The sequence below is a fragment of the Lonchura striata genome, chromosome 16 (assembly GCF_046129695.1).
Source record: "Lonchura striata isolate bLonStr1 chromosome 16, bLonStr1.mat, whole genome shotgun sequence".
Classification (NCBI taxonomy): domain Eukaryota; kingdom Metazoa; phylum Chordata; class Aves; order Passeriformes; family Estrildidae; genus Lonchura; species Lonchura striata.
Genome location: NC_134618.1, coordinates 15,457,062 through 15,481,166, shown reverse-complemented (window position 1 = coordinate 15,481,166; position 24,105 = coordinate 15,457,062). Strand labels below are relative to the sequence as shown.

The 24,105-nt window shown below is 55.0% G+C and overlaps 1 protein-coding gene and 1 long non-coding RNA gene across 3 annotated transcripts in view; one reads left to right on the top strand and one right to left on the bottom strand.

Moving 5' to 3' along the window:
• Positions 1-17,657: 17,657 nt before the first annotated feature.
• On the bottom strand, positions 17,658-19,504 carry LOC116184151 (uncharacterized). Its single transcript, XR_004148896.2, has 2 exons — positions 19,417-19,504; positions 17,658-17,809 (listed from the first exon to the last, which is right to left on the bottom strand). It is a non-coding gene; the product is annotated as an uncharacterized LOC116184151 (long non-coding RNA).
• PEMT (phosphatidylethanolamine N-methyltransferase) overlaps positions 18,620-24,105 on the top strand; it is a 41,966-nt gene continuing 36,480 nt past the window's right edge. Inside the window, exons 1-2 of one of the 2 annotated variants that reach the window (XM_021549958.2) lie at positions 18,620-18,730; positions 21,233-21,340. In XM_021549958.2, the coding sequence (XP_021405633.1) occupies positions 21,248-21,340 (93 nt within the window). In that variant the 5' untranslated portion in view covers positions 18,620-18,730; positions 21,233-21,247. Of the gene's footprint in view, positions 18,731-19,540; positions 19,684-21,232; positions 21,341-24,105 lie in introns of those variants that run through there. The other variant, XM_021549951.3, reaches the window with a different exon arrangement.

Sequence of the window (24,105 nt, the reverse complement as noted above, 5' to 3'; positions counted from 1 at the left end):
CACTATAATGGGAAAAATTCCTTCCCAATATCCCATCTAACTCTGTCCTCTAACAGTAGGAAGTGATTCCCCCTGTCCTGTTACTCTCTGCCCTTGTCCAAAGTCCCTCTCCAGTATATATATATATCCATCCATCCATCCATTCATCCATCCATCCATCCATTCATCCATCCATCCATCCCTCCATCCATCCCTCCATCCCTCCATCCCTCCATCTCCCAGCAGGAGCACGTGGACTCTTTTGGCAGGGCTGGGTGGCAGGAGCAATGTGGTTCATGGGGTACAGGAGCTCTAAGGAGAGGGAACTGCAGACATTAATTAGGCAGTCGGTGAGATCCTCAGGTGCTGATAACTCAGCACAAGCACCGGGCCATTTGCATGCAGGAGATGTCCTAGAGAGAAGAAATTATCCCCCGTGTCCCTCCTTGTCCCTTTGATCAGGTCCCAGGGCCACCACAGCTGGCAGAGCAGGGTGACAAACCCCCTCCTCCTCCACCAAAGCAGGTGGAGGGAGATAAAAAGGAAGGGGAAGGAGGAGGGAGCAGAGCTGAGGAGCAAAATCAGCTGCACTACAAAACGCCCCGAGCAGTCACTTGTGCTTGAGGCCATCCCTGCTGTGTGGCCGAGTGGCTTTTTCCAGGCCTGGCAGGAGAAGCCCGGAGGGGTGGGAAGGGGGACTGGGATAAGGGAAGGAGGAAGACGGCCCCAGTTCGAGCTTCGATAGCTTTCAGAGGTATTTTGGGGATGAAAGGTGCCCTGGGGCCCCTCCCAGCGAGCAGCATTGCTGTGGGTACGCTGCGAGCATCGCGTTTGGCTGGCTGGCAGCTTCCTTGGTGTGCTGAAAATGGTATTAAAAAAAATAATAACAAAAAAAGTAAAACCTACAACAACAAAAAATATAGCACCAGCCCCCCTCCACCTCCCCCCACCCCGTCTCCACCACCCAACAACAACCAAGAAAGGCAAAATCTTTCACAAGCCCGGAAGATGTCACCATAGAAACAGAAATCAGACCCACTCCACGGATCCTGCCGCCTGGGAAGGTGATAAAATGTTTTCTATCGATTGCTGTCGGGAAAGTCACTGCTGATAAGCCATCCGAGGAGAAATGGAGCGGGGACGCGGGGACGTGGGAGCTCTTCAAATGAGGCTCCAGATGGTCCCTCGGCTGCCCCTGTGCAGCGGGCGGCACCGAGGGGCCAGGGGGTGGCCAGGGGTGGCTGCTGTGCCCCGGGCTGGTGCCAGCGTGTGCCCAGAGAGGTGGGAGCGTGCCATGCCCTTGGCTGCTGCAAGCACCGAGTGGAGAGCTCAGTGTCTGCTCCTGCAGCACGGCAGCTGTTCCTGGCTTTAAGCTGAAAGAGAGGAGGTTTGGATTGGGTATTAACAAGGAATTCTTCCCTGCGAGGGTGGTGAGGCACTGGCACAGAAGCCCAGAGAAGCTGTGGGTGCCACATCCCTGGAAGTGTTCAAAGCCAGGTTGGATGAGGCTGGGAGCAACCTGGGATAGTGAAAGGTGTCCCTGCCCATGGCAGGGGGGTGGAATGAGATGAGATTTAGGGTCTCTTTCCACCCAAAGCATTCCATGAGTCCATGAAAAACACGCCACGCTGGGACAGATGAACCTTCCCCTGACTCCCTATGTGGCACCACCAGCATTTCACCTTCATCCATTCATCCTCTTGCCTGGCCTTGCTGGGGATCACTGTGATAATCCCCGTGGTGTTTTCCAGCATTCTGCCCTCCCAGAGCCCCCATTCCCGGTCCCCATTTGCAGGCTGGTGGCTGCTCTGCAGCTGGGAGCATCCCCGTGGCTGCGGCGCTGGCTGGGAGGTGTGGGATCTTCTTCCCAGGGCTCCGCACAGCGCCGGGGCCTGGCTCGAGTGCCCTTTGAAGAGATGGAAAATCCTATTATCTGCTCATTCTTCTCGCAGTGTGAAGCCTCCGAGCATTCAGCAGCAGTCGAGTGTGGTCTGCTGCCTGCAGCCCGGCGCTGCCTCCGCTCCCACCCACACGGGAAGCTCTGGGTCACCAGGGATGGGCATCACATTCCCATCCCCTGATCCCTGCATTTCCCATCCCTGATCCCTGCATTTCCCATCCCCTGATCCACGCAGCTCCCCCCACTCTGCTCCTTGCCATAACTCGGGGACCCAGCTGTCCCCAAAGCACCCTCCCAGCTCCCAGCAGTGGGGTGCAGAGGACACGCAGGGAAGCGCTGTGGGGGTCTGTGTGCTGATCCCCTGCTCCGTGGGGAGCCGAGGTTGCTGCTCCAGCCTGCAAATCCTCGCGTCATTAAGGCCAGGAAGGTGTAACCCATCTCACATCCTCCATCCCCGAGGCAGCTTTGCTGCCAGTAATTGGCAGCAATAAAAGAGGCGGTTAATCCAGGGCAGCGTGGGATGCAGGCAGAGGGATGTCTGCAGTGAAAGGCACCCTGGCAAGGAGGAGCTGAGGAAGAATATGCTCCTGGGCACAATTTGCAGCCCTGGAGAGCTGGTTGGATGCCACGGGGAGCATTTGCTGGGGATTTTGTTAATGATGTAGGCGCAGCCTTCCCAGCTTGGCCTGTGCTAAAGCCCTGGCTCACACAAGCTGAGGCTCTTTGGCTTGAACTTAGACCAGCTGCTTTCCACTGGCTGGTGGATTTTTGTCTCATTACTGGGTGGTTCCATGCGGGAGATGAACAAAGGAGCAGTCAGTGGGTGATTTCACCTTAGGGGGGTTTTTTTTGGAGGAGAAGGGAAGGGTTAAACCATGCCTTGTTACTGAGTTATTTTAGGATGGTTGTGCCGAAGGGACTGCGAGAGGATTTGTCTGCACATGGGAAGATGGAATTTAATCAATATTGACAAGAGCCATTCACCAAAACAGGCTCATTCGCTAATGAAAGCCAGACCTGGTGTGTCCCTGGGGAAGGACAGCTTTGGGAAACAGGGGAAGGAGGCACTGGAAAGACACAGCTCCCACTCCCATGCTCCTGGTCCTTATGAAACCAGGCTGCATTTGGGATTGATTTTCCCAGCACAGAAAGACTTTGGCTTGTTTGTCTTGTAGCTGCAGGATGCTCAGGACCAGCCCCTGTGGCTGCAAAGCAGCGTTCCCATTCCTGCCCAAGGATCCGGGTCCATGTCACCCCCTCAGGCACAGTGTCCTAGAGCCTGGCAGAGGCTGGGGGGGGATGTGGTGGCAGCAGAGCCAGTCCCACACAGACAGCTCGAGGTGCAATGGGGCAGGATGGGCTTGCAGGGATTTTTTGCCCTCCAGCTCAGATAACAGCCAGGAAACGAAGTCTCCTTCCATGAATGGACGTGATTCCATCCAAGCCATAAAATCTGTTGAGTCTTCTGTCACCTGTTTAACTCAAAACAACCCACCAAGGTGGTGGGACAAGACTGGCTTTGTCAGAGTCTTGTTTTCCCCTGTATCCTTGCAATTAAAACCAGGAAGTAGCCAAGACACCTCTGTGACCAGCCCCTCCCAGCAATGGAGAAGAATTTCTGTGGTTGGCAGCTGATATTTCCCATCACTGCCAGCTCTGTACCCTGGAGTTGGACTGAGCTGGTTATCCCACAGTGGACAAAAAGTCCTGCCATCCCCCCCGTTCCCCTGTGCATCCCCAGATTCCTGGAAAGCCATGGAAGACAGCGATCCAGGCATCATCCTGCTCCATCACAGCATCTGTGTGGAGCAGCAACCGGTCTCTGCTGTGTGGAGGACTCGACTTAATTTGTTGGGCACATTTTTTTCCCCTGTAAAAGGCAGCACCGTATCCCCCAAGCTTCTGGTGCAGCCGCGGGGCTGCTCCCGGAGCGTGGGGGCCGAGCGGGATGCGATTGGAAAAAAGGAAGATTTTGATCCCCCGCCAAGCCCGCACAATCCCATCCAAGTTCACACTGGCAGATAATGAGCTTTAATGAGCAGGCCACACTAATTGGTAAGTGATCCCAGAACCGGCTGTGGCAGAGGAGAGGGAAGAGCAGTGGCAGCTCAGGGGGAGGAGGGGGCCAGGGCTGAGCAGTCCCTGGTGCTCCGGAGGGCAGGGGCTGCCAGGGATGGGGCTACTGGCATCGAGGGTCTGCTTCCCCTGTGGGGAGCTGCCTGCTGGACTGCCAGGGGGGCTGCAGGCAGGGCTGTGAGAGGTTTTGCAGGATCTGTTCCTGGGTGCCACCCGTGTCCTGGGGAGCAGCAGCAGCAGTGTGGCCAGCGGGACACAGGAGGGGATTCTCCCCCTCTGCTCTGTTCAGGTGAGACCCCCACCTGCAGAGCTGCCTCCAGCTCTGAGGCCTCCAACATCAGAAGGATGTGGAGCTGCTGGAGCAAGTCCAGAGGAGGCCAAGGGCTCGAGCATCTCTGCTCTGGAGACAGGATGAGAGAGCTGGGGGTGCTCAGCCTGGAGAAGAGAAGCCTCCAGAGAGATCTCAGAGCTTCTTTCAGGGCCTAAAGGGGCTCCAGGAGAGCTGGAGAGGGACTTGGGACAAGAGCCTGGAGTGACAGGACAAGGGGAAATGGCTTCCTACTGACAGAGGGCAGGGTTAGATGGGATATTAGGAAGAAATTTTTCCCTGTGAGGGTGCTGAGGCTATGGCACAGTGTGTCCAGACAAGGTTTTGCTCCATGGGGTGATGAGTGACCAGCAGCTTTTGTACCCAGGGTGGGGCAGGGTGAGCCCAGGTGGCCAGTGAGCGGATGGTGCTAATCAGAGACATTCCTGAGGCAGTCCTAATCGGAGATCATTGTAAATTCCCCTCTCAAATGGAGTGGAAAAATGTTATTAAGCTAATATAACATCACTGGGAAGGACGCTCTGCCGCCGCCGTCTCCAGGGAATCCGGCTGTAATGAGGGGAAGGAGCAGAAGATGACAGCAGCTGGAAGGTTTGGGGTGGGGGGAGCCGCTCAGGACCTCCCAACCCTCCTTGGCTGTGCCCTGCCTCAGTTTCCCCATGGCCAAGGGGCCTTGAACTCTGCTTCAGCACTCAGGGGACCCCAGGAGCTCGTTGAAGGGCTTGTTTCTCGTTGAACCACTATAAAGTCAGGGGAAACTGAGGCAGGGGAGAGCTTGCCAAGGACATCATCAGGATCCTATCCCTGGGTGCCTTGGTGCCACATTCCCTAGGAAAGAGGTGTCTAAGTCATATTGTCTAAATAGTAACACATCCAGGAGAGCAGCTGGAGCAGAAGGCTCCAGGGTGACCTTAGAAGACAAGTTGAGCAGAGAAACTGTGACTGCCCCATCCCTGGAAGTTTCCAAGGCCAGGCTGGACAGGGTTAGGAGCAACATGGGACAGTGGAAGGGGGTGGAACTGGGTGGATTTGAAGGTCCCATCCTACCCAAACCATTCTGTGATTTGTGTTGGACATCGTGATGTGGCTGATTTGGGGAGTGCCTGGGCAGGGGTGAGGAGCAGCTCAGCTGTCTGGGGGTGCAGGGCTGGAGGGGGTGACCCCTGCTAGCACCCCAAAGGGACAAACAGGGGATACATGAGCACGAGCCCCATCAGCCCCATCAGCAATTAGCAGCAGAGCCATCGTTAGATGGGACCACCCGCACCCAGGGATGCTCAGGGGGCTGAGCAGGAGCCTGGGGACCTTCCAAGGAGCACAGGAGTGGCCTGTCCCCAACCGCGGCACTCTGCCAGCTCCCTGCAGCAGCCGTGCTCCCTTCCAACACTAAGTGGCAGCCTCTGCCCGGCTTTGGGGCAGCCCCTGGCAGCGCCCGGGCAGCGGCGCCTGGGCAGCAGCATCCTCGGAGTGGGCTTCAGCATCTTCAGAGTGGGTTTCAGCATCCTCAGGGGGAGCTTCAGCATCCCCGTGGAGGCCTTCAGCATCCTCGGGGAGGGGCTGCAGCATCCTCTGGCTCCCAGGGCTCCCAGCTGGCTGAGACCTGCCTGGTGCCAACCACACTGAGGGTCCTGCCAGGGGACATCCCCACGCCCACAGCCCTGGGTGCCAGGCTGAGCCCTGCCCAGGGTCAGATTGGGTCAGTGCCGCCTGCTAGGAGGGAGATAAGGCACGGGCTTGGCAGCTGTTGGTACCATATGCTGAATTAGAATCACAATCCACTAAACAAACACTGTCTTGGGATAAAAACGTGCTGCTTAAGGCAAGGAGGTATTTCTGCTGCAGGTATTGCTATGACCCCAGAACCCAGCGTGGGGATTTGCAGTGCTATCAAGAAGCACAGGGATAGAAATGAGTCCTGGGAGCTGAATCCTGCCTGTGTGCACGCCGGTGTGTCTGTGATTAGGGAAGCACGTTGGGACTTGTGCTGGATAAAGTGCTGACACTTCAGGGAAAGGCTGCTCTGGGTTTTCTGCCGCACAGGGTGGGAGGGAAGTAAAATAAAAATAGGTCAAATGACCATCAGGGTGTTTTGGTGGAAGGCAGCAGTTCAAACCAGCGTGGGAGATCAAAGAGACAGGCAGCATGACACAGGGCAGCCCCTGCTCCCTCCCAGGCATTGTCCTTGGCACAATGACAAATTTTAACCTTGGGAATTGTACCCAGTTTGCCAAGATATCCCTGTGCAGAGCAGGAGCCCTTGCTCCCACATGGAGCTGGTCCCACAGCCTGTCCTGCACCATCAGGGCACAAAATGCTGTGTCTGAGGTCAGGATCTCCCCAGCCCCAGCCCAGCTCAGCACGTGCAGGCAGTACAATCCTACACGGACTTTATAAAATAGAATTCTAGGCTGGTTTAGGTTGCAAAGGACCTTTAAAAGGTCATGTAGTCCTACCCCCTTCAATGAGCAGGGACATCTCTAAGTAAATAAAGTTGCTCAGAGCCCCGTCCAACCTGAGCACAAATATTTCCAGATATGGGGCATCCACAGGTTCTCTGGGCAGCTTATGCCAGTGTTCTACCACCCTCACTGTAAAAATATCTCTCTTATCTCTAATCTAACTCAGCCTTTTTTTTTTCCAGTGAGACACAGCAGGCTGTAATTTACGTGCACCTCAGCAGGGCTACGTGCTACCTGCAAGGCTGCAGGTGCTTTTTTTCCCCCGGGCTGGGGACAGGTACAGCTGATGTGACATTCCCCCCCTCACAGAGCCCCCTGAATATCAGGCTAGCCCAGAGGTCCGAGGCTGTGAGGGGAGGAATATCAGGAGATGGCAAAGATTTCCAAAAGAGGCTCTTACCCCAAAATACGTTGGTTCAGCTCTCTTTATTCTGTGGTGTCCATGGGGAGAGCAGGGCAAAAGAGGATGAACAGGAAATGTCAGGGGTCTATATAGATTTTGGACAGGGTGGGCTTCCCTGGCTCTCCACCAACCCCTTTGGGGCAGGAAGGAGGGTCCAGGGTTATCTGATCAGAGTCACAGGGTCCTGGGGAAGGAGAAATAGAGTGCCCATGAGCTCACTGTAACACTGATGGTCAGCCAAGGACACGGTGGCAGCGCTTGGTCGCATCCAGCGCCGCTCCCCGGAGCTGGCACAGCCACTCCGCAGCTGCAAGTCCTGATAAAAATCCCGATAAAAATCCCGATAAAAATCCCGATAAATCACGTGTCAGCCCCTCGGTGCCACTGCTTTGTCCCAGCCCAGCGCTCACGCCGGGTTTCTCCCAGCTGAGTCGGCTGGCACACGTTCCACTCCACATTTATCCCTTCCAATTTTGGAGCAAGCAGCCGCTCGGAACCGTCCGCACGATGCCAACAGCCCCGGGCTGAGCGCGGTGCCTGCCCGCCCGTCCTGCACCGCCCACGCTCCGGAAGGCTCCTTCTCCTGTTACATCAACAAGAGATGTGTTAAAACACCCCAAAATCCTGGAGAAACCCAGCCTTCAGCAGGCCTGGGAGGTCTCCAAGGGTTGCTCTTCTCCCTGGGATCAAGGGATGGGAAGTGTGAGAATGAATCATAGAATCATTAAGGTTGGAAAAGACCTCCGAGTCCAACTTCTGAATGGTGCAAAGTTGTGTTGTAGGGGGTGTTAGACTGGATATTTGAAATTCTTTCTTTCTGGAGAGAATGGTTAAACCCTGGAACAGTCTTCTTTCCTTCAATGTCCCAAGCTTGTCCAAGAAGCATTTGGAAAATGCCTTTAAGAACATGCTTTAGCTTTTGGTCAGCCTTGAAGTGGTCAGACAGTGGGACCAGAGGATCATTGTGAGTCCTTTCCAGCTGAAATAGTTCTATTCTATTCTATTCTATTCTATTCTATTCTATTCTATTCTATTCTCTATTTTAAAACTCATTCCCACATCCACCTTGAAACCCCTTTGGGCTCACATGCCTCATCCCCATGGCCAGTCTCAGGCTGCTGAGTTATTTCCATGGCCCCCAGATGATTTGTGGCCTCCTGCCACTGCTCAGAGGACAGGGACACTCAGATGAACCCTCCAGCCTCTCCCCCCAGAGCTCCCTGGTGTAAATCAGCAGAGCACTGGCGATTCCAGCCAGGCTGATTTATGCCAGCAGAAGAATGCTCTGAAGCCGTGCTGTGATTTAGAAATCCCATTAGGACCTGGTCACTTCTGCAGGAGAGGTGCAGGAGGTTGGTTTGTCTTCTCCTCCTGCAGTGCTGGCACTGGCAGCCAGCTGTGGCTGACTCCAGCAGGATCAGTGCTCCGAGAGCTTCATCCCAGGAGGGTGAAACCTCCTCTGTGATTTACAGCAGGCAGGAGAAGCCAATCCCATCTGCTACACTGGGCACCTACTCTGTTTTTTTTCATTAAAGCTAATGTGAGAAACAACAGGGCAGCAGGAAAAGGGACTTCCATGGGCAGGGTTCCTGGGGAGGGAAGAGCTGTGAGGAGCTGAATTTACCTCCATGGGAGCCCTGGAGAAGATGAGAGTTATTTTGTAAAAGGGAGAGTGAGGCTGACAAGCCGAAAACATCACCTAGGAAAAAAAAAAAATAATCTCTCAGTACTCTCTCATGCTCCTTTCCTGATCCTTCCTCTGGTCTCTGCACACACTCAGGGCTTTTTGCCCTACATGATGTTCTGCAGCTGGTGCTCAGCCACACAAATCACCCCTCAGCCAGGCTAACACATGACTAAACAACTGCAAAGGCACTTTGCAGCATCGTTTTTTTCACCAGCTTTAGCAGCAGACTGGCTTTTATGGCACAGCTCTCCCTTCCGTCGCTTTATCCAGCCTCCATAATGTACCACCCCCTCAAGAAAAAAAGAGGAAAGCAGTTTAAAACCAGGCCATTGCAGAGAAACAGCTCCCACATGGAAAATTGCTCCTCCAGGGGTGCTGCAGCCTCCCCTGCTGCCACGGAAAGGCCAATTAGAGCTGGAAAAAGCTCTCAGGGGAGTGCTCAGGTAGGAGGTTTGCTGCTCTTTTGGGGTGAGGCTCGGAGCAGCCAATGCTCAGCGTGGTGTGAGGGTCTGCAGGTCCCACAGTGGGAAAGGGGTTGCTGAAGACAGGGAGAACCTTTCTGAAGGATGCCTCTGCCATATTTTCTGGGCACCCAAAGTCTGGTTTATGCACTCCTGGTACCATTGCTGCCAGGAGCAGTGCTTCCCTTGCTTCTTGGCAGCACCATCACCAGGCTGCTCCATCCTTATTCCTGGAGTGGGGGTACCCACAGACCTTCCAGTTCCCACCACTATTCACCTTGCAGGGCACTCCCAGTGCTCTCTTCCTGAGGGATTTTTTAACATTTCAGTTCCTTTTTGCAGCTTGTTGTAACAAATATCCCGAGCCTGGGTTTTAGTGCTTAAATATGTTGTGTGTGCTGGTGCTTGTGTGGCAGCCCACGGAGGGGGTTCTGTGGGTTATCCATCCTCCCTTTTCCCTCCCTTCTGCAGGATCAGACCAAGCCACCAGCTCCTGTCCCAGTGTCCCCAAGCTCAGCACTTTAACTGTCTGCATTTGGGGAGAGAGAGAGGGGAGCTTGGGGGGAGAGAAACTCTGAGGCAGGACACAGAGCATCCCAGGGACACCCCCAGCCCCACAACAGAGTTTGACTTTCACAGATTAAATCTTCCCCCTTTCTCCACCTCTCTCATCCTTCTCTTTCTCCTGCAGGAAAATAAAACTTCTCACACAAAGCTTGGGCCAAGGAAATGCCATGCCAGCAGCCACAGCCTTGGAGAGCTGGGGACACGTTGTCCCTCCCAGGGAACTCCCTGAAAAGTCAAGGCTGGGCTGGCTCTGTGTCTAGCACGCTCACAGGAGGCTGGATTTACTTCTGACCATAATAATCATGTAATGCCACAGCCTTGCCGTGTGCCCTTGGTCACATCCCTGGTTCCCGGCGTTCCCCAGCACTGATGATGCTGCTGGAGACCGTGGGTGAAAATGAGAGAGTGATGGAGGGATGGAGCAGGAGGCTGCTGGCCACACACTGTGCTCCTGGCAAGGCTGGGAGCTGCAGACGTGTCACACGGCTTCTCCCGCACGGTCTCCAGGATTAGCTTAATAGCACAGGGAAATAACAGGATGAAAAATTCGCTCCCCTCCAAGCACTAAAAGCCAAGTTTCAAGGTTAATTGTCTGCCCTGTAGGAATAGCTTTTACACACTGCAAGGGGCTTAATTAGTGTCATTTTAGCCAAGCAGAGAGAGCGTGCCCTGGACCCATACTGCATGCCCCCAAGCCTATTTTCCTCTCCATGAGGGGTGATGGATTGCAGGCAGCTTCCCTGCACCAGAACTCAGCAGGGACAGGTTTAGGGCTGATCATGGAACCCCAAGATGCTCCTTGACAGCTGCTGCAGCCCCAAGCCCCATCCCTGCACCCACTGCACTCTTAGGTCCTGCACTGAAGTGCTGGAAAGTGGCTGGGTCCTGTCTCTGTCCCCACAGATGCCTCTGTCCCCACTGGCCAGGGAGCACCCATCCCACTGAGCACCCTTGGGAGAACACACTGCCAGGCCTGGCTTTAAGGAGAGTACAACGGGATGGAGGGAATTTCTCTCCCCAGTTAAGGTTGTCCTGGGTGTTCCTACCAGCTTTGGGACGTGGCCACTCTCCATGTAGCCAAGCTTTGTTTTCAGCCCAGCACTGATCCCAGAGCAAAGCCAGACACGATCCAGCTCCAAGGTGTGAGAGAGGCAGCTGAATACCAGGGTCAGTGCCAGCACGGGGTCTCTGGGGGTACAGGGCAGCCCATCTGCAGAGTCACTCAGGACTTGCCCAGCCCAGGGCAGCTCTTTCCCCTGGAGCAGGGAGGGAGCCCCCAAGGAGGGTCCCATGCCCTGGCTCGGAGCCACCAGCAGCCCCTGGCTGTGGTTTCCCATCCTTGCCAGGCTGCAGCTCACAGGTCCCACAGGGACAGCCGTGACCTCCCGTGCACTCCTGCCCATCTGGGCTGCCCACACCTCGGAGAGGAGCAGCCTGCTGGGATTTGAAGTTTTGCTCATATTGAAGAATTCATGGCATCCCCCAAGAAACCCTCCTCATTCCTGCTCCAGCCCCACTCCCAGCTGGGCTTTCCTCCTCCCACACCCCACACTCTGCTGTGGGGTTGTGGCCAGTGGGTGCTGGGGCCACCCCATGCTCCCAGTTTCACTGCAGCCTCTCTCCCTTTTCTTTCCCTGACCTTTGGATTCAATTTCTCCCTGTTAGCTGATGACCAAACAGGGTCCCAGGGGCTCTCCACCAGCAGAAACAAACCACAGCAGGAAACATCCATCCCGACAGACAGGGCTGGCAGGGAGCCCCCACACCCCTGGGCCCTGACCCACATCCCAGCTGCTTCCCTTTTTTATGGGAACCTGCAAAAATACCCCAATTCTTGGCAAGTGGGTGATGCTACAGGAAGGCACCGTGGCAAAGGGAATGTCTGGAGTTTGGTGCTTCCAGGTGGGTGTGAGAAGGGGAGATGCATGAAGGAGGGAACAGGGATATCATCTTTCTTTAGCACTGAAGGGATTAAACATCTTAAACCTGAAACAAGGTAAACAGCCTGCTTTGGCTTGGGTGGGGAAACCCCAGAACCTCTGCTTCATGCTATTTTATACAAAGATCAGTTTGGGCTGAAAAGGTAGAGGAAGAGAAGCAAAAACTTGGCTCCAGCAGTTTCTTTTTGTTGAAATGAGTTGAATCATGACCCAGTAATGGTACCTAGCTCCCAGTCTGGCTATGGGAGGATCATGGCAGAAATCCTGGTTTGGAGGGGTCCAAGGGCCAAGGCATTCACAGCTCACACTCCCCTCCTGCTGCTGTGGCTCCAGGCTCACACTGGTGAGGAGTGATGTATTTTTAATTCTTTTAAGGGAATTAAGCTCATCTGTGTCTGACTGCTCACACGGCCTCCGCTTTCATTAATTTCTGAGCCGCTTGCCTGGATTCCTCTGGCTCTGGCAGGGGTTTGGCATCACAGGGAGACCAATTTCCTGCAAATTTGTCAGATGTGGGTCGCTGGAGAGCAGCAGGAGACCCCATTTGCCCCTTTCCCCCAGTGGGGAGTAGTTTGGGTCACCCACCACAGCAGTCCCATAGGGACATTCTGCATTTCCCATCGTGTCCTGATGGAGAGCAGCGTGCTGGCAGCTGGAGAGCCTCTACCCTCCTGAGGTCCCCAACCTCCTTTCCAGCGTCCCCAGTCTTCTCCCTGGGGTTCCTGACCTTCTTCCCACGGTCCTTGACCATCTTTCCATCATCCTTTTGAAACCCTTCTGTGATGCAGCTCGTAAACAGACACAAAAGCAGGGGGGAAAGAAGAGATAAGATAAAAATAACAGCAGCAGGAGTGGGTTTGAAGTAAATAACAGGAAAACATCAAAGAGGAGGGGGAGTGATGCTCTGAGGAGGTATTTATAGCTGGCTCTGTGGTTCCTCAGGATAGACCTGTGTGTCCCCATGGAGCCTCTTCCCTGGCCCCCACAAGCATATGTTTGTGTCCTGCCTTGCAGTCAGCCCTTCCCCAGGAGTCTTCCACGTGGATTCAGCCTGAAGGCAGAGCACATCCCCACAGCTTTGAGAGACCACTCAGGGAAAGGCTGATGCTCTGAAAAGGCTCTGAGCCCAGCTCTCTGTGGCACTTGCTGTAGGGACCATCACACCTGGCATGAAGCAGCCTCCACTTCCAGGCTTTTTTTCCCTGCCAAGTCCTCAATGAGAGCTTTTTCTCCCTACAGCCCTCCTGGGGCTCACATTTGAGAGCAATGCTGATTGCCTGGGAAAAGCCAGGCACCAGCAGAGCAAGGGATGAGAGATGGCCACGGAGGGAATGCTTGGTGCTGTGACTCAGCCCCCTCCATATGATGGATCCATCCCATTCCTCCTGGATGCTGCAGTCAGCACTGGGCATCTAGATGGCTCAGCTAATGGAGACACCCTAATTAGATGTGTCTAGAGCAATGCACCTTACCCTTGGGCTGCTGATGTGCAGGGAATTTTTTTGGAGGCTGGTTCAGCCCTTTGCACCTGATGGGAAAAGGCACTGGGGGTGCACACGGTGGTTTGTAGGGGCAGAGAGGACTTGGAGGTGCAGGAAGCATTAGGGAAAGCTGTTCAGCCTCTTTGGATGGACCCAGGAGCAATGGGGGTTGCTCGCACGTCTGTCATGGGACGTGCCTGTGGCCAGGGAACATGGTAGCAGTGACCTTTTCAGCTGCCTTCTGCTTTGGGAAGCCTCAGCTTCTCTTAAAGCATCTGTCCCCATGAAAAGTGCTTTGGAGGGATTTAGGGCTTCGGGGGACAGCAGATTGGCAGTAAACCCTCCAACCAGCTGTGCAGAGTCAGGACCTTTTGGAAAAGGGAAATCTGGGTCATTTCCACCCACCTGGAGCCTCAAAATGTCCTCCTTTGCAGCCATCTCCCAGGCTGGGGAAGCAGCCGCTGCTCCGTGGTAACTCTGCACACCCTGGCTGCTGCTCTCTAATCAGACTCAGGGTTTGCAATTAAGCGACACAGAGTAACCCTGGGGACAGAACCTGCTGTTTGAGCCCAGCTCAGACGAGTTTGGGGAGGGAGAGACCTGATTTCCCACTTAGCAGACAGGTCACGATCCGTGGATTCATTGATCCCAGAAAGCAAAGCCTCCGCTTCATTAGAGACATGCTGGTGATGGACGCGGCCTCGGGGAGCAGGGGAGCTGTGAGAATCCTTCCCTAAATGTTATCTCCACGAGGCTCAGGGCACAGATGTCGGGAAGCTCCTCCGACAGGATGCTTCCCCTGGAGGGAGCCTGCTCCATCCCACTGTGCCCATCACATGTGAGGCTCTGAGGGGCACTGGAGCTCCCTGGAGATCCTGAGGCTGAAAAAATGCACCTTAATGCCTCTGTGTGTGCCTGTGCCCTGTGTGCTTCTCCCCACTGAAGTGTAACAAGGGCACGATGCCCTGGCTCAAAGCAGTGAGAGCTGTGGCTGTGCCAGGGAGAGCACCCAGGCGAGACCCAGCTTCAACATAAGGTTCACCTGGAGTCAGCGTGGAATTCCCAGAGCCTGGGGGGTTTGTGAGGGATGTTCACCCAGAAGTGTGGACACAACAAGGCCTTGGAGAGCTGGTTCAGGTGCAGGCAGCAGGGGCATGGCAGAAAGAGGCAGCACCATGGACTGGGCTCACTGAAGCTGGGCAAGACCCTCGAGCAAAGTCCTGCTCGCTCTGCTCCTGAACCACGACCGTGTGCATGCAAAATGTTCTGACAGTAACAGCCAGATCCTGCTCTGTCCTCTGCTGCATTCCTGATTTTCCCTCCCCAGGTCAGCTTTCCCAGAGGGAGGTTTCCACACTGGCTCCTGCCAATAGTTACTGGCAATAACTTCTCAATGCCCTTCAATGCAGCTGCTCGAGGCAGCAGATGGGGATGGGGGTTGAAGCTGAGCCAGACTGGCTGCTTTGCAAGGGTAGCTAGCTCAGGATAAGCTGGGCTTATGCAAGTAGCTCCATCTACTCCTGAAGTTCCCATTCTCTCCTGTAAATGCCTACTGAGATACTGGTGTTACTGGGAGCAGTTTCACCGAGGTGAGCGTTGCCCAAAAGCTGGAGCAGGGCCCTGCACCATCCCCTTCCCTGAAATCACGACTCTGCATGGTAACAACACCCACAGGCAAAAAGCAAGGGAAGGACTGTAAGCTTTCCACATGGAAATTTTGAAGGTTTTCCTGGCTCTCTGCATGAGGGGAATCACACAGGGGATGTGGCTTTTAAGAAGGTTTCTGCTCCAGGGAATCACGCTGTGCTGCTGGTTCGGGGCAGGGATGTGTCATCCTGCTCCTGCAGGTGTTAGGACTTCTTTTTGCCAGTTCTTCCAAGAAAGCATCTCCCGTGGGCAAACCTGGCTGGCAGGACTCCCTGACGCCAACACAGGCATCCTCAGCTTTCATCAGTGACAAGCCTCCCACGCCGTGACACGTCCCCTTCGCAGGGGCAGATCTTGAGCTCCCAAGCATTTGGCTCCAGTTTCTGCCTCATGCTGACACATGGACGAGCTGGAAGCAAAGAAAGCATCCTCTACCCAGCTTGGCTTCCAGTTTGGGAGCATCTCAGGCCTTCGGAGAATTTAGGTACGTGGAGGTGGTGTTGGTTGTTCTCTGTATCCCTGGGTATTTAAGGGAACTCAAGGAATGGGGGGGACATGGAAAGGAGGAAAGGAGCAGCTGTCTCTCTGGATTTACAGGGATCAGCAGCTGAGCAAGTCCTCAGCATAACCAGGGTGTAACTGGGAGCAGAGTCTGCCTCACATACCATATGCTCCCAATCCACTACGCTCAATCAAGCCTAATAAAATTGATAGGGGAGCATTGAAAATCTCGTGATTAATTCTTTATGATCTGTAATAGGGGAGCTGTGTGCCAATTACTCAAGTAAATCATTCATCAGAAAATAAATAGAACTAACCTCCAGCACAAACACTAGAGGATTTCCACCAGGATTGCAGGTCTGGATTGCAGCATCACACCGCTGGTAACTGTACATTATCTGATGGAGGACACAGCAGTAGCTGCAGTTTTGCTGCTTCTCCCCAAGGTTTCAGCTCTGTGCTCCAGCATCATTTGTTGTTCTTCACCACACATTTCAATGCTCTGTCCTTGATCTCTATGACCCATCAGCACAGGCTCTTGCAGGTTTGCAAGGGCCAAAACTACAGGGATCAGCTTTATTTCAGGGCATATTTGAACATGAGGGCCATGACACAGGGACCTGGACAGAAAGGAATGGACATAAGACTTGTATTTTCTTTTGCCAGCAAGGAAACCGATCATTTGGCCTGGAAACTTTTTCCTGGTCTTGCAAGGAGAGTTGTCCCTCTGTGCTGAAGTTACCGGACTGCAGTTTCCCAATCAATGTCCCATTTCTAAGGGAAAACCACCCAACAGCACTCCCTGCCCTAGATTTCCACATGTGGGGAATTTCCCGGGTTGTGTTTGAAATTTGAAATGCTCCTGAACAAACCACATCTTGCCAAGCCACAGCGTCCTGCTAACACATATTCAGCGTCCTTTGCCATGATGCAATTCCATATTCATTGGGGCCCTCTTGGGATCGTGGTGGGATTTCAAGGGGCACTGAAGGAGTTCATGCTGGGAAAGGACTTGGGAAAGCTGAGGGCAATGTCCTCTTCCTCAGCTCGGTGCTCAGAAAGGGAGAGCTGGATGAAAGGCATGCCATGGGGAGAAGGGGAGGGACGGGCACATAAAATCCAGCCTTTGCAGAAAGCCCTCTTTGTCTCCTGCACAGCTGCAGGGATGTGTCCAATGTGGGATGAAGGCCAGCATGGAGAGGCCCCACTGCCACAAACATCTTCTTTCCCTCTAACATGGAAAAACTTCCACAGACAGGGAATTTGGCAGTGGAAATGGCGAGGAGGCTCAAGTGTGATTTGCTGCCCCAAACACAACTGAGCCGGTGGCAGGACACTGGATTCTGCAGCATGTGCCTTCATTGGAGTGACAGGACAGATGTTTCCATGACAGCCCAGCTCTGCTGACCCTAAATGAGGAGCCAGGCCAGCAGATGTTTTTTTTGTCTGTGCATCATCTCACCATCTGCACCTCCTCACCACCCATCACTGTGCAAGACCCATTCCTCCTCCCACTGTGCCACAACACCCTTGTCCTTTCCCAGCTGGCACCGCTGGCATCACCAGCACACCCTCCCCTTGCAGCCGTGAGGACAGTTTGGAGATCTCTCCCCACCAATTCCTCCTGGAGAGGGACATGAGCATCTCACATATTCCAGCCACCATCGCTTCCCCACCGCATCCACATCGCCCTTCCTGCTGCTCCCAGCACGCAGCTGGTGGGACTCAGAACAAACATCCTCCCACCTGCTCCCGAGATGGCAGAGGCGCTAATTACACACTTGGCACAGCAAAATTATCCAGCGCAGTGGAGAAGAGGCCGGAAGCAGCTGGAGATCATCCATGGAGAACGCTGCTCCCACCCACAGTGCCTCGGTGTGTGCCTCAGCCCAAACCAGCCCAGCTCCTACCGGGAATGTGCTCCCTGGGCCCTGTGTGAGCACCCCGAGTGCCGGAGCTGATGGTGCAGGTGGGGATGTGCTGGTGCTCCGAGGGGTTTGGAGCAGCAGAACTAAGGGAGGTTGGATTCCTGTGGAGCCAAACTGGGGTCCCTGGGGTGTGCTGAAGTGTATCCTCCAGAGATGCCATTCTCCTGGGGAGGGCTTTGAGTGAGCCATCACTCACGCACACTTTTGGTGCCTGGCAGGACATGAGTACTCAGATATCCTCTCCCTTTCCTGCTCCCATGAGACCTCCGGGAGGGACTCTTGCAGCTCATTCACACCAAATTCCTTTCAGAAGAAAATTTATTTCCTTGCAAAGCAGAATCTGCAAAAGCAGAGACCCTCAGGGGTCTACAGGGATGATACTACCCGATTTCCCAGACAGGTCCAGGACTGCAGCCCATGAGGTGCTTTAACCAGAAACATCCTAGAGAGGACTGAAAAGAAAAAAATAACATAAGTAGTAATAATAACAGCAATAAAAAAAATATACTGCACTGGCTGAAGGCAGAAGGCTGCAATGAATTGTCCTTAAAATACGTTTAGACTTGGTAGCTTTAGATTTTGCCCTTGAATGAGTAATATTGGTCAAGCAGCATTCAATTTCCTGTGCTAGGGAGCCACTGCAGTTGTTTCCCAGCTCCGGGCCCCGGTGCGAGCGGTGAACTGGGACAGCGCAGGGGATGGGCAGGGATCACAGAACCATGGAATCATAGAATGGTTTCGGTTGGAAGGGATCTTACAAATCATCTCATTCCACCCCAAGCCATGGGCTGGCAAACCTCGCGCTAAGGCTCCAAGCCCAGTCCAGCCTAGCCCGGAACACTTCCAGGCACGGGTTTCTCTGGGCAAAAGGGAATGGGGAGGAATCAGGCAAGGGGCAGGCACGGGGGCTGGCAGGGCACAGACGGGGGCTGGCAGCGCCCGCCTCTGCCCCCGCAGCAGCGGTGCCCACTCGCTGCCCGCTCCGTCTCCCAGCGGGGCCGTCCCACGCCCAGCCGCTCCCCAGCTCCCGCTGCGGCCCCGGGGGCTCGGTCCCGCCCGCTCCCGCGGCTCCCGCGGGCACGGCCCAAGTCCAGCCCCGCTCTCCGCGCGGCCCGCCGCCGCCGCGAGGTCAGTGCTGCCCCGGCCCCGCCGCGCTGCAGGCCCGGCTCCTCCCGGCGGGGCGGGCCCAAGGCTGCTCCCGGCAGCGCCGCCGCGGCGCTCGGGCCGGGCCGGGCCGGGCCGGGCGGGGGCACCCGGCCATGGCGGGGCGGCGCGGGCCGGGCGCGGGGCGGCGGGAGGCGGCGGCGGCGGGCGGGGCCCGGCGCTTCCCGCGGGAGTGCTGCGAGGGGCTGGGCGGCCTGGACTACGGCCAGGTACCGGCGGGCCGGGCCGGGCCGGGCGCGGGCGGGAGGGCACGGCCCCGGGGAGGGCCGGCCTGGGGCGGCGGGGGGAGCCCGGGGATGGATCCCCCGCTCCCTCCCCGGTGCCGCCGCGGGGCTCGGCGGATCCGCTGGGAATGGCCCGCGGGCAGCAGGCCCGGGGATGCTCGGTGCCCGGTGCCCCAGGTGCGCGCACCGCCCTGCGCAGCCCGGTTCCAGCGCAGCCGGGACGGCTCGGGCTGAGCACGGGCTGAGCAGGCAGCAGGGCTGCACTGGCACTGCGCGGAGTGCCCGGGGGTGCTGCCCCTGCAGCTCTTATTGAAGCGCCCATGCAGCTGTCACCCAGGTATCCATTTGTCTCTCAGGTGCCGATACAGCTCTCCCCCAGGTGCCCATGCAGCTCTCATCGAGGTGCCTGTGTTGCTCTCCCCCAGTCCTGTAGATCTCTCAGCCGTGTGCCCATTCCTGTCTCCCCCAGGTGCCCATGCAGCTCTCATCGAGGTGCCTGTATTGCTCTCCCCCAGTCCTGTAGATCTCTCAGCCGTGTGCCCGTTCCTGTCTCCCCCAGGTGCCCATGCAGCTCTCATCGAGGTGCCTGTGTTGCTCTCCCCCAGTCCTGTAGTTCTCTCAGCCGTGTGCCCATCCATTCCTGTCTCCCCAGGTGCCCATGCAGCTCTCACCTGGCTGCCCATGCTGTTCCCACCCTCCTCCCTGCCTTCGGGGCTTTGATCAAGCGGGCACCTCTCGCCGCGGTCATTGATCCCCCACCGTGGAGGAGGGGGCAAAGTTGAATGTTCTGTGCCTGTTACGTGGCTGTCCCAGCAGCTCGCAGAGACAGCTCATCCCATTAGGGCTCCCCTTTTATCCCGAAAAGCACACGCCAGGCACAGGCCAATCTGCCTCCCGCTGGCAGCCGCGAATTTGGTTGTTGAGCAGGAGAAAAGAAGGTGAGTGCAATGTTAACGATGGTGCCTGCCAGGAGTTAGTAGGTCAAGAAGCTTTTGTTCAGCCCGTGCTAGCACTGTGCTCAGCAGCGTACAAAACGAGAGGAAAGAAGCTGTCCTGGTCCCACGGGATTGCAATTGAAGCGGGATTAGACAGTTCGGCCCCGGTGCCAGCAGCTGCTTGGGTTGTGGCTTGGCACTTTGGAGGGATGAGGTCTGGTGGGGAAGGGCTGCTCCGGGGTGAAGGGATGGGAGGAGAGGCTGTGGAGGATGGGAACAGGGGGAGATGGGTCTGGATCAGGCCACGGGGGCTGTTCCCATTGTTCCCTGCCAGCACCTGCGTCCCCAGGGCTTGGATGAAGGAGCCTGGAGGATCTGGGGCAGTGGTGGTTTGAGGGCAGCTGTGAAGATCCATCCCCCCTTTCTCCAGGGCTGTGCCATCTTTGCTGCTGCACTTTGCACCTTGGGCACTCGTGGTTGGGCAGGAGGCTCTTGGATGTGCCTTGGGCTAGCACAGGAGCTGTTCCCACAGCTTTTTCTCTGGGCTAGGAGAGGTGCTGGGTTTACCAGCCCTTTTCCATGAATGACACTGTGGCTCTCGTTCTTCCCAAGAGCCTTTGAGGAGCCAGTGGGAATTTCCCTCTAGATACCTTTTCGAGCTGTGCCTGTCCTCTGGCATCCAAAGGTCTTGAAAACACAGCTGTGTTGGGGAAACCAAAACCTTCCATGTCTAGATGTTGTCGTCTTGGTTTTGTTTCAAGCGAGGGCTGGGATTGGGATGGGCTATTTTGTTTTTTGTTTTCAAAGGTTTTGACAAAAAAAAAAAAAAAAAAAAAGACACTGGCTGTTTTTCATCCAAATACCAGCACAGGGAGAGGGCGTGTGGAGGGAGAAGCAGCATGGCTTACTGCACGTAAGAACGCTGACAATGTCAGAGAGGTGTCTTGGGAAAAATCTCTCTTTTTAAAAAGGAGAGCAGCAAGTTTTAAGGGTTTTTTGCTGTTGTTATTAAGAGAGGAAATACTTTTGCAGCTCCTTACAGTGCAAATGCATTCCCCATTGCTGTGTGTGTGTGGGGGGGGGGGTTGCATCACTCTGACTTTATGGGAGATGAGTTTGAAGCTGACACAGTTCATTGATAGGGGATTCCATGCAGACTCACATCCCTGGGGACAGTCCTGTGTCCCCAGGATGCTGAGATGCTGTGGAATGGTGCTCCCTCTCCTAAAACTCATGAGCTGGCAGCTGAGGACTGGTGCTGATCCTCAGAGCAGCAGTGTCACCTCTGAGCCTGTGTCCTTCTGGGCACGCTGTGAGTGTGGAGCTCCCAGAGGGCCCAGTGTCCCTGAGGTTTGGGGGGACAGCTTGGAGGATCCCCCATCCTTCTTCTTCTGGGCTTTGCACCTTGACACAGCACTTTGCAAGCTGGAACAACAGCATTGCTTAGGGCTAATAAAAGGTTCATCTACCCTTGGGGCAGCTGGTGTGTTTGGTTTGAGGTGAAGTGCCCCTGTGGGATCCTGCACTGCAGTAACCATCCCTTCTTCCACAGGTGGATGTGGCAGCCATGGTGCAGCTCTTTGGCTACGTGGATGTGACTGACACTGGCTTCATTGTGGCTGTCCTCTCAATCGCCTTCAACCCTTTCTTCTGGAATGTGGTAAGAACTGCCTCTGTGCCAGCTGCTCTTTTACTCTCTGCCTTGCTTTCCCAGCTTCCTTTGGGAGGAAAAACCTCTTTTGAGAAGTCTGCTGGGCTGGGTGGGGGGAACTGTGCTCAATTAAACCTTAGGAGTGGGTGAGCAGGGGGCTGTGCTGCAGCTCCTGGGGCTGGGGGTGACTGTGAGGGCTGTCACAGAGGAGGTGAAGGTGGGACCAGCTCAGGATACAGAAAGAATTCCGAGCTGAGCTTGGGAAAGGGAGCAGAGCAATCAAACCACATGTCCCACCCAGCAGCCAGGCACTGCTCACTACTGGGACTGAGCATGAATGGCATTAATCCCCATCAGGGTAGCTGCACTGGATATGTTGCCTGCTGCTTCCCCTTGAAATATCTTGGCAGCTGTTCTTGTGGATGGCAGGAAGCAAAAACAGACAGCGAAAAGTTGGCCTGAAAAAATTCCTCCTCCATATTGCTGCACAGCCTGGCAGAGAGCTGCAGGGTTGGCAGCAAGCCAGCCCTAGGAGGAGCAGGATACCTGTGCATGGGTGATGTTTGCTGTGGCTGTGGGTGCCACAGTGCTTTGGGAACCAAGGCTGGAGAAACCTCCACTGCCTATTACTGCTGTGGTTTGCTGCCTCCTTGCAAAACCAGCAGGAGTCATTGCTAGCCCCATTCTGGAACATTCCAGAGCCAATGTGCCAAGCAGGAAGCCCAGGCTGGCTGCAGGGCGAGGTGTCTCCCACCCTGCAGCACCCTCAGCAGCACAGCTGAGGTGTGGGGTGAAACATCCCTGCGAGCACAACTGGAAATGGAATGTCATCTCAGCCATAATTCCTAAATCCACCTGCCAAACCTCCCTGCAGAGATTCTCTCCCTGGAGAATTCTCCTTAAAAAGGCTTTATTTTTCCAGAGGGGAAGGACTCGTCTCTCTCTGAGTGCGGGGGCTCTTGAGATTGTCTCACACTGGGCTTTGGAAAAGGGAGGCTCTACTGGCTGTGAGTCACTTTGGAAACCTCTGTCGGAGCTCTTTGTTGCAGCCTCTCTAATTTTTCATGCAACTCGTTATTAAAAAGTCTCACGGTGTCTGAAATGCGAGCTGGAATATGCCACATTATTTCGACTGCGGAGTCATCATTTAGCATAAAGAATCAGCGAACAAGAAGATTCAGGATGTGGTCTCTGGGGGGAGAGGCTGGCTCCAGCGAGAAGCTGCATGAAAGGCAAAGAGAAAAGTACTTTATTAGCATCTGCTGCTATGCCTGCAACTCGTGGGACGCCTGCAGCTTGGGAAATAGCGTTGCTTTTTGGATCAGGAGTTTGGCTGCTGTTAAAGGACAGGGAAAGCCGATGTAAGAGCAGGAAGTTTGTTGCTCTGCGCTGCTGTTGTCCCCTCGCAGGGACTGGAGAACGGCACCGTTGGCAGCAGGTGGCACTCCAAGCCAGACGAGCAGGAGATTTGAGTGAGCAGCCTGAGCTGGGTGTTGGGGAAAGCTCTGAGCGTGGCATTTCGTGTTTCCCCGGCTGGAATGGGCCGGGTGGGTCTTGCAGTCCTTGTGCCTCTCTCCTTACTCTGCTCAACCCCCCGAACATCTCCCTGGTGTTTTCAGTCCCAGTGTGTGGCTCACACCAGGCAATGCTGGAAGGTTCTTGCAGGGAGTCTGTGGGTCCTGCAGCCCTAAACAAGCCCCCTCTGTTGGGTACATTTCAGCAAGAGTGGCCCTGGCTACCCTTGGATTTTCCCTGACCTCCTTCCTTTACCTCCTCCTCATCCTTTCCTCCATGTGGTCATTGTCCCCTCCCTGCACCCAGCCAGCAGCTCTTCTTTCTTTCCCTACATCCCTGCACAGACTCTCTCTGTCCTTGGCTGTTTGAGTTCCTTCCCAGCAGCTGAGATTGCTTCTGCATCTGAATTACTCTCGGTTTCCAAGAGCTTCAGTGCAAAGACCGGAATTCTGCACAGTGCCAAGCACTCTGTGCTCTCTCTGCTCAATAACTAATGTGGGACGCTGATCAAAATCTCTCCTGTGCATGAAATTCCTGATTTGGATAAAAATTGGGTGGGGATGCATTGATTTTGTTCAGTTTTTTGTTCAGTGTCTTAATTTCCTGTTTCTGCTGAACTCCAGCAAGGTCTGCCTCTTCCAAAATTTGGTGCTGGGCTGTCCTTGCTGTGCAGCACCTCTGAATAAATATGTGGTGGGGGAACCCTGGCTCCATGCAGTGCTTGGATCATGGAGAGGCACATCCCAAGGCCTTGATCATAGCAAGGTGACCTGGTGAGCACCAGGCATGTTTCTCTGGGACAAAACCTGTAGTGTTTGGGAATGAAGCACAAACTCTGGAGGCTGTGCAGGAGTGTGGCCTCCAAAGAAAAATGTGATGCTTGTCAGGTCTGTGGATGTACTTTAGGTAAGAGTAATTTTGAGGACCAGAGCCTAAGTGGGGCAATTTGCAGACTCCAGCTGGGCTGTGCTGATGCTCCCTCCTGTTCTCTGCAGGGGTGAAAAGCTCTTCCAGAAGGCCTCAGGACTAGCAATTCCCACCTTCCTCCCTGCAGGCATGTGCAGGAGGTTACCAGCAATTTCTCCACAGGGCCAGCAGCTGCATTTCCTCACCAAACCCTGGGTTTGCACCCCCTCTTCTGCGTCTACCTCCTTCATGCCAGTTAAAATCCTGCCTGTCCCTGGACAGGTTATATTGTCTGTGGCATAGCCTGAATGTGTTCCTGCATTATTCTCTAATTTTCTCATATTTTTCCCCCA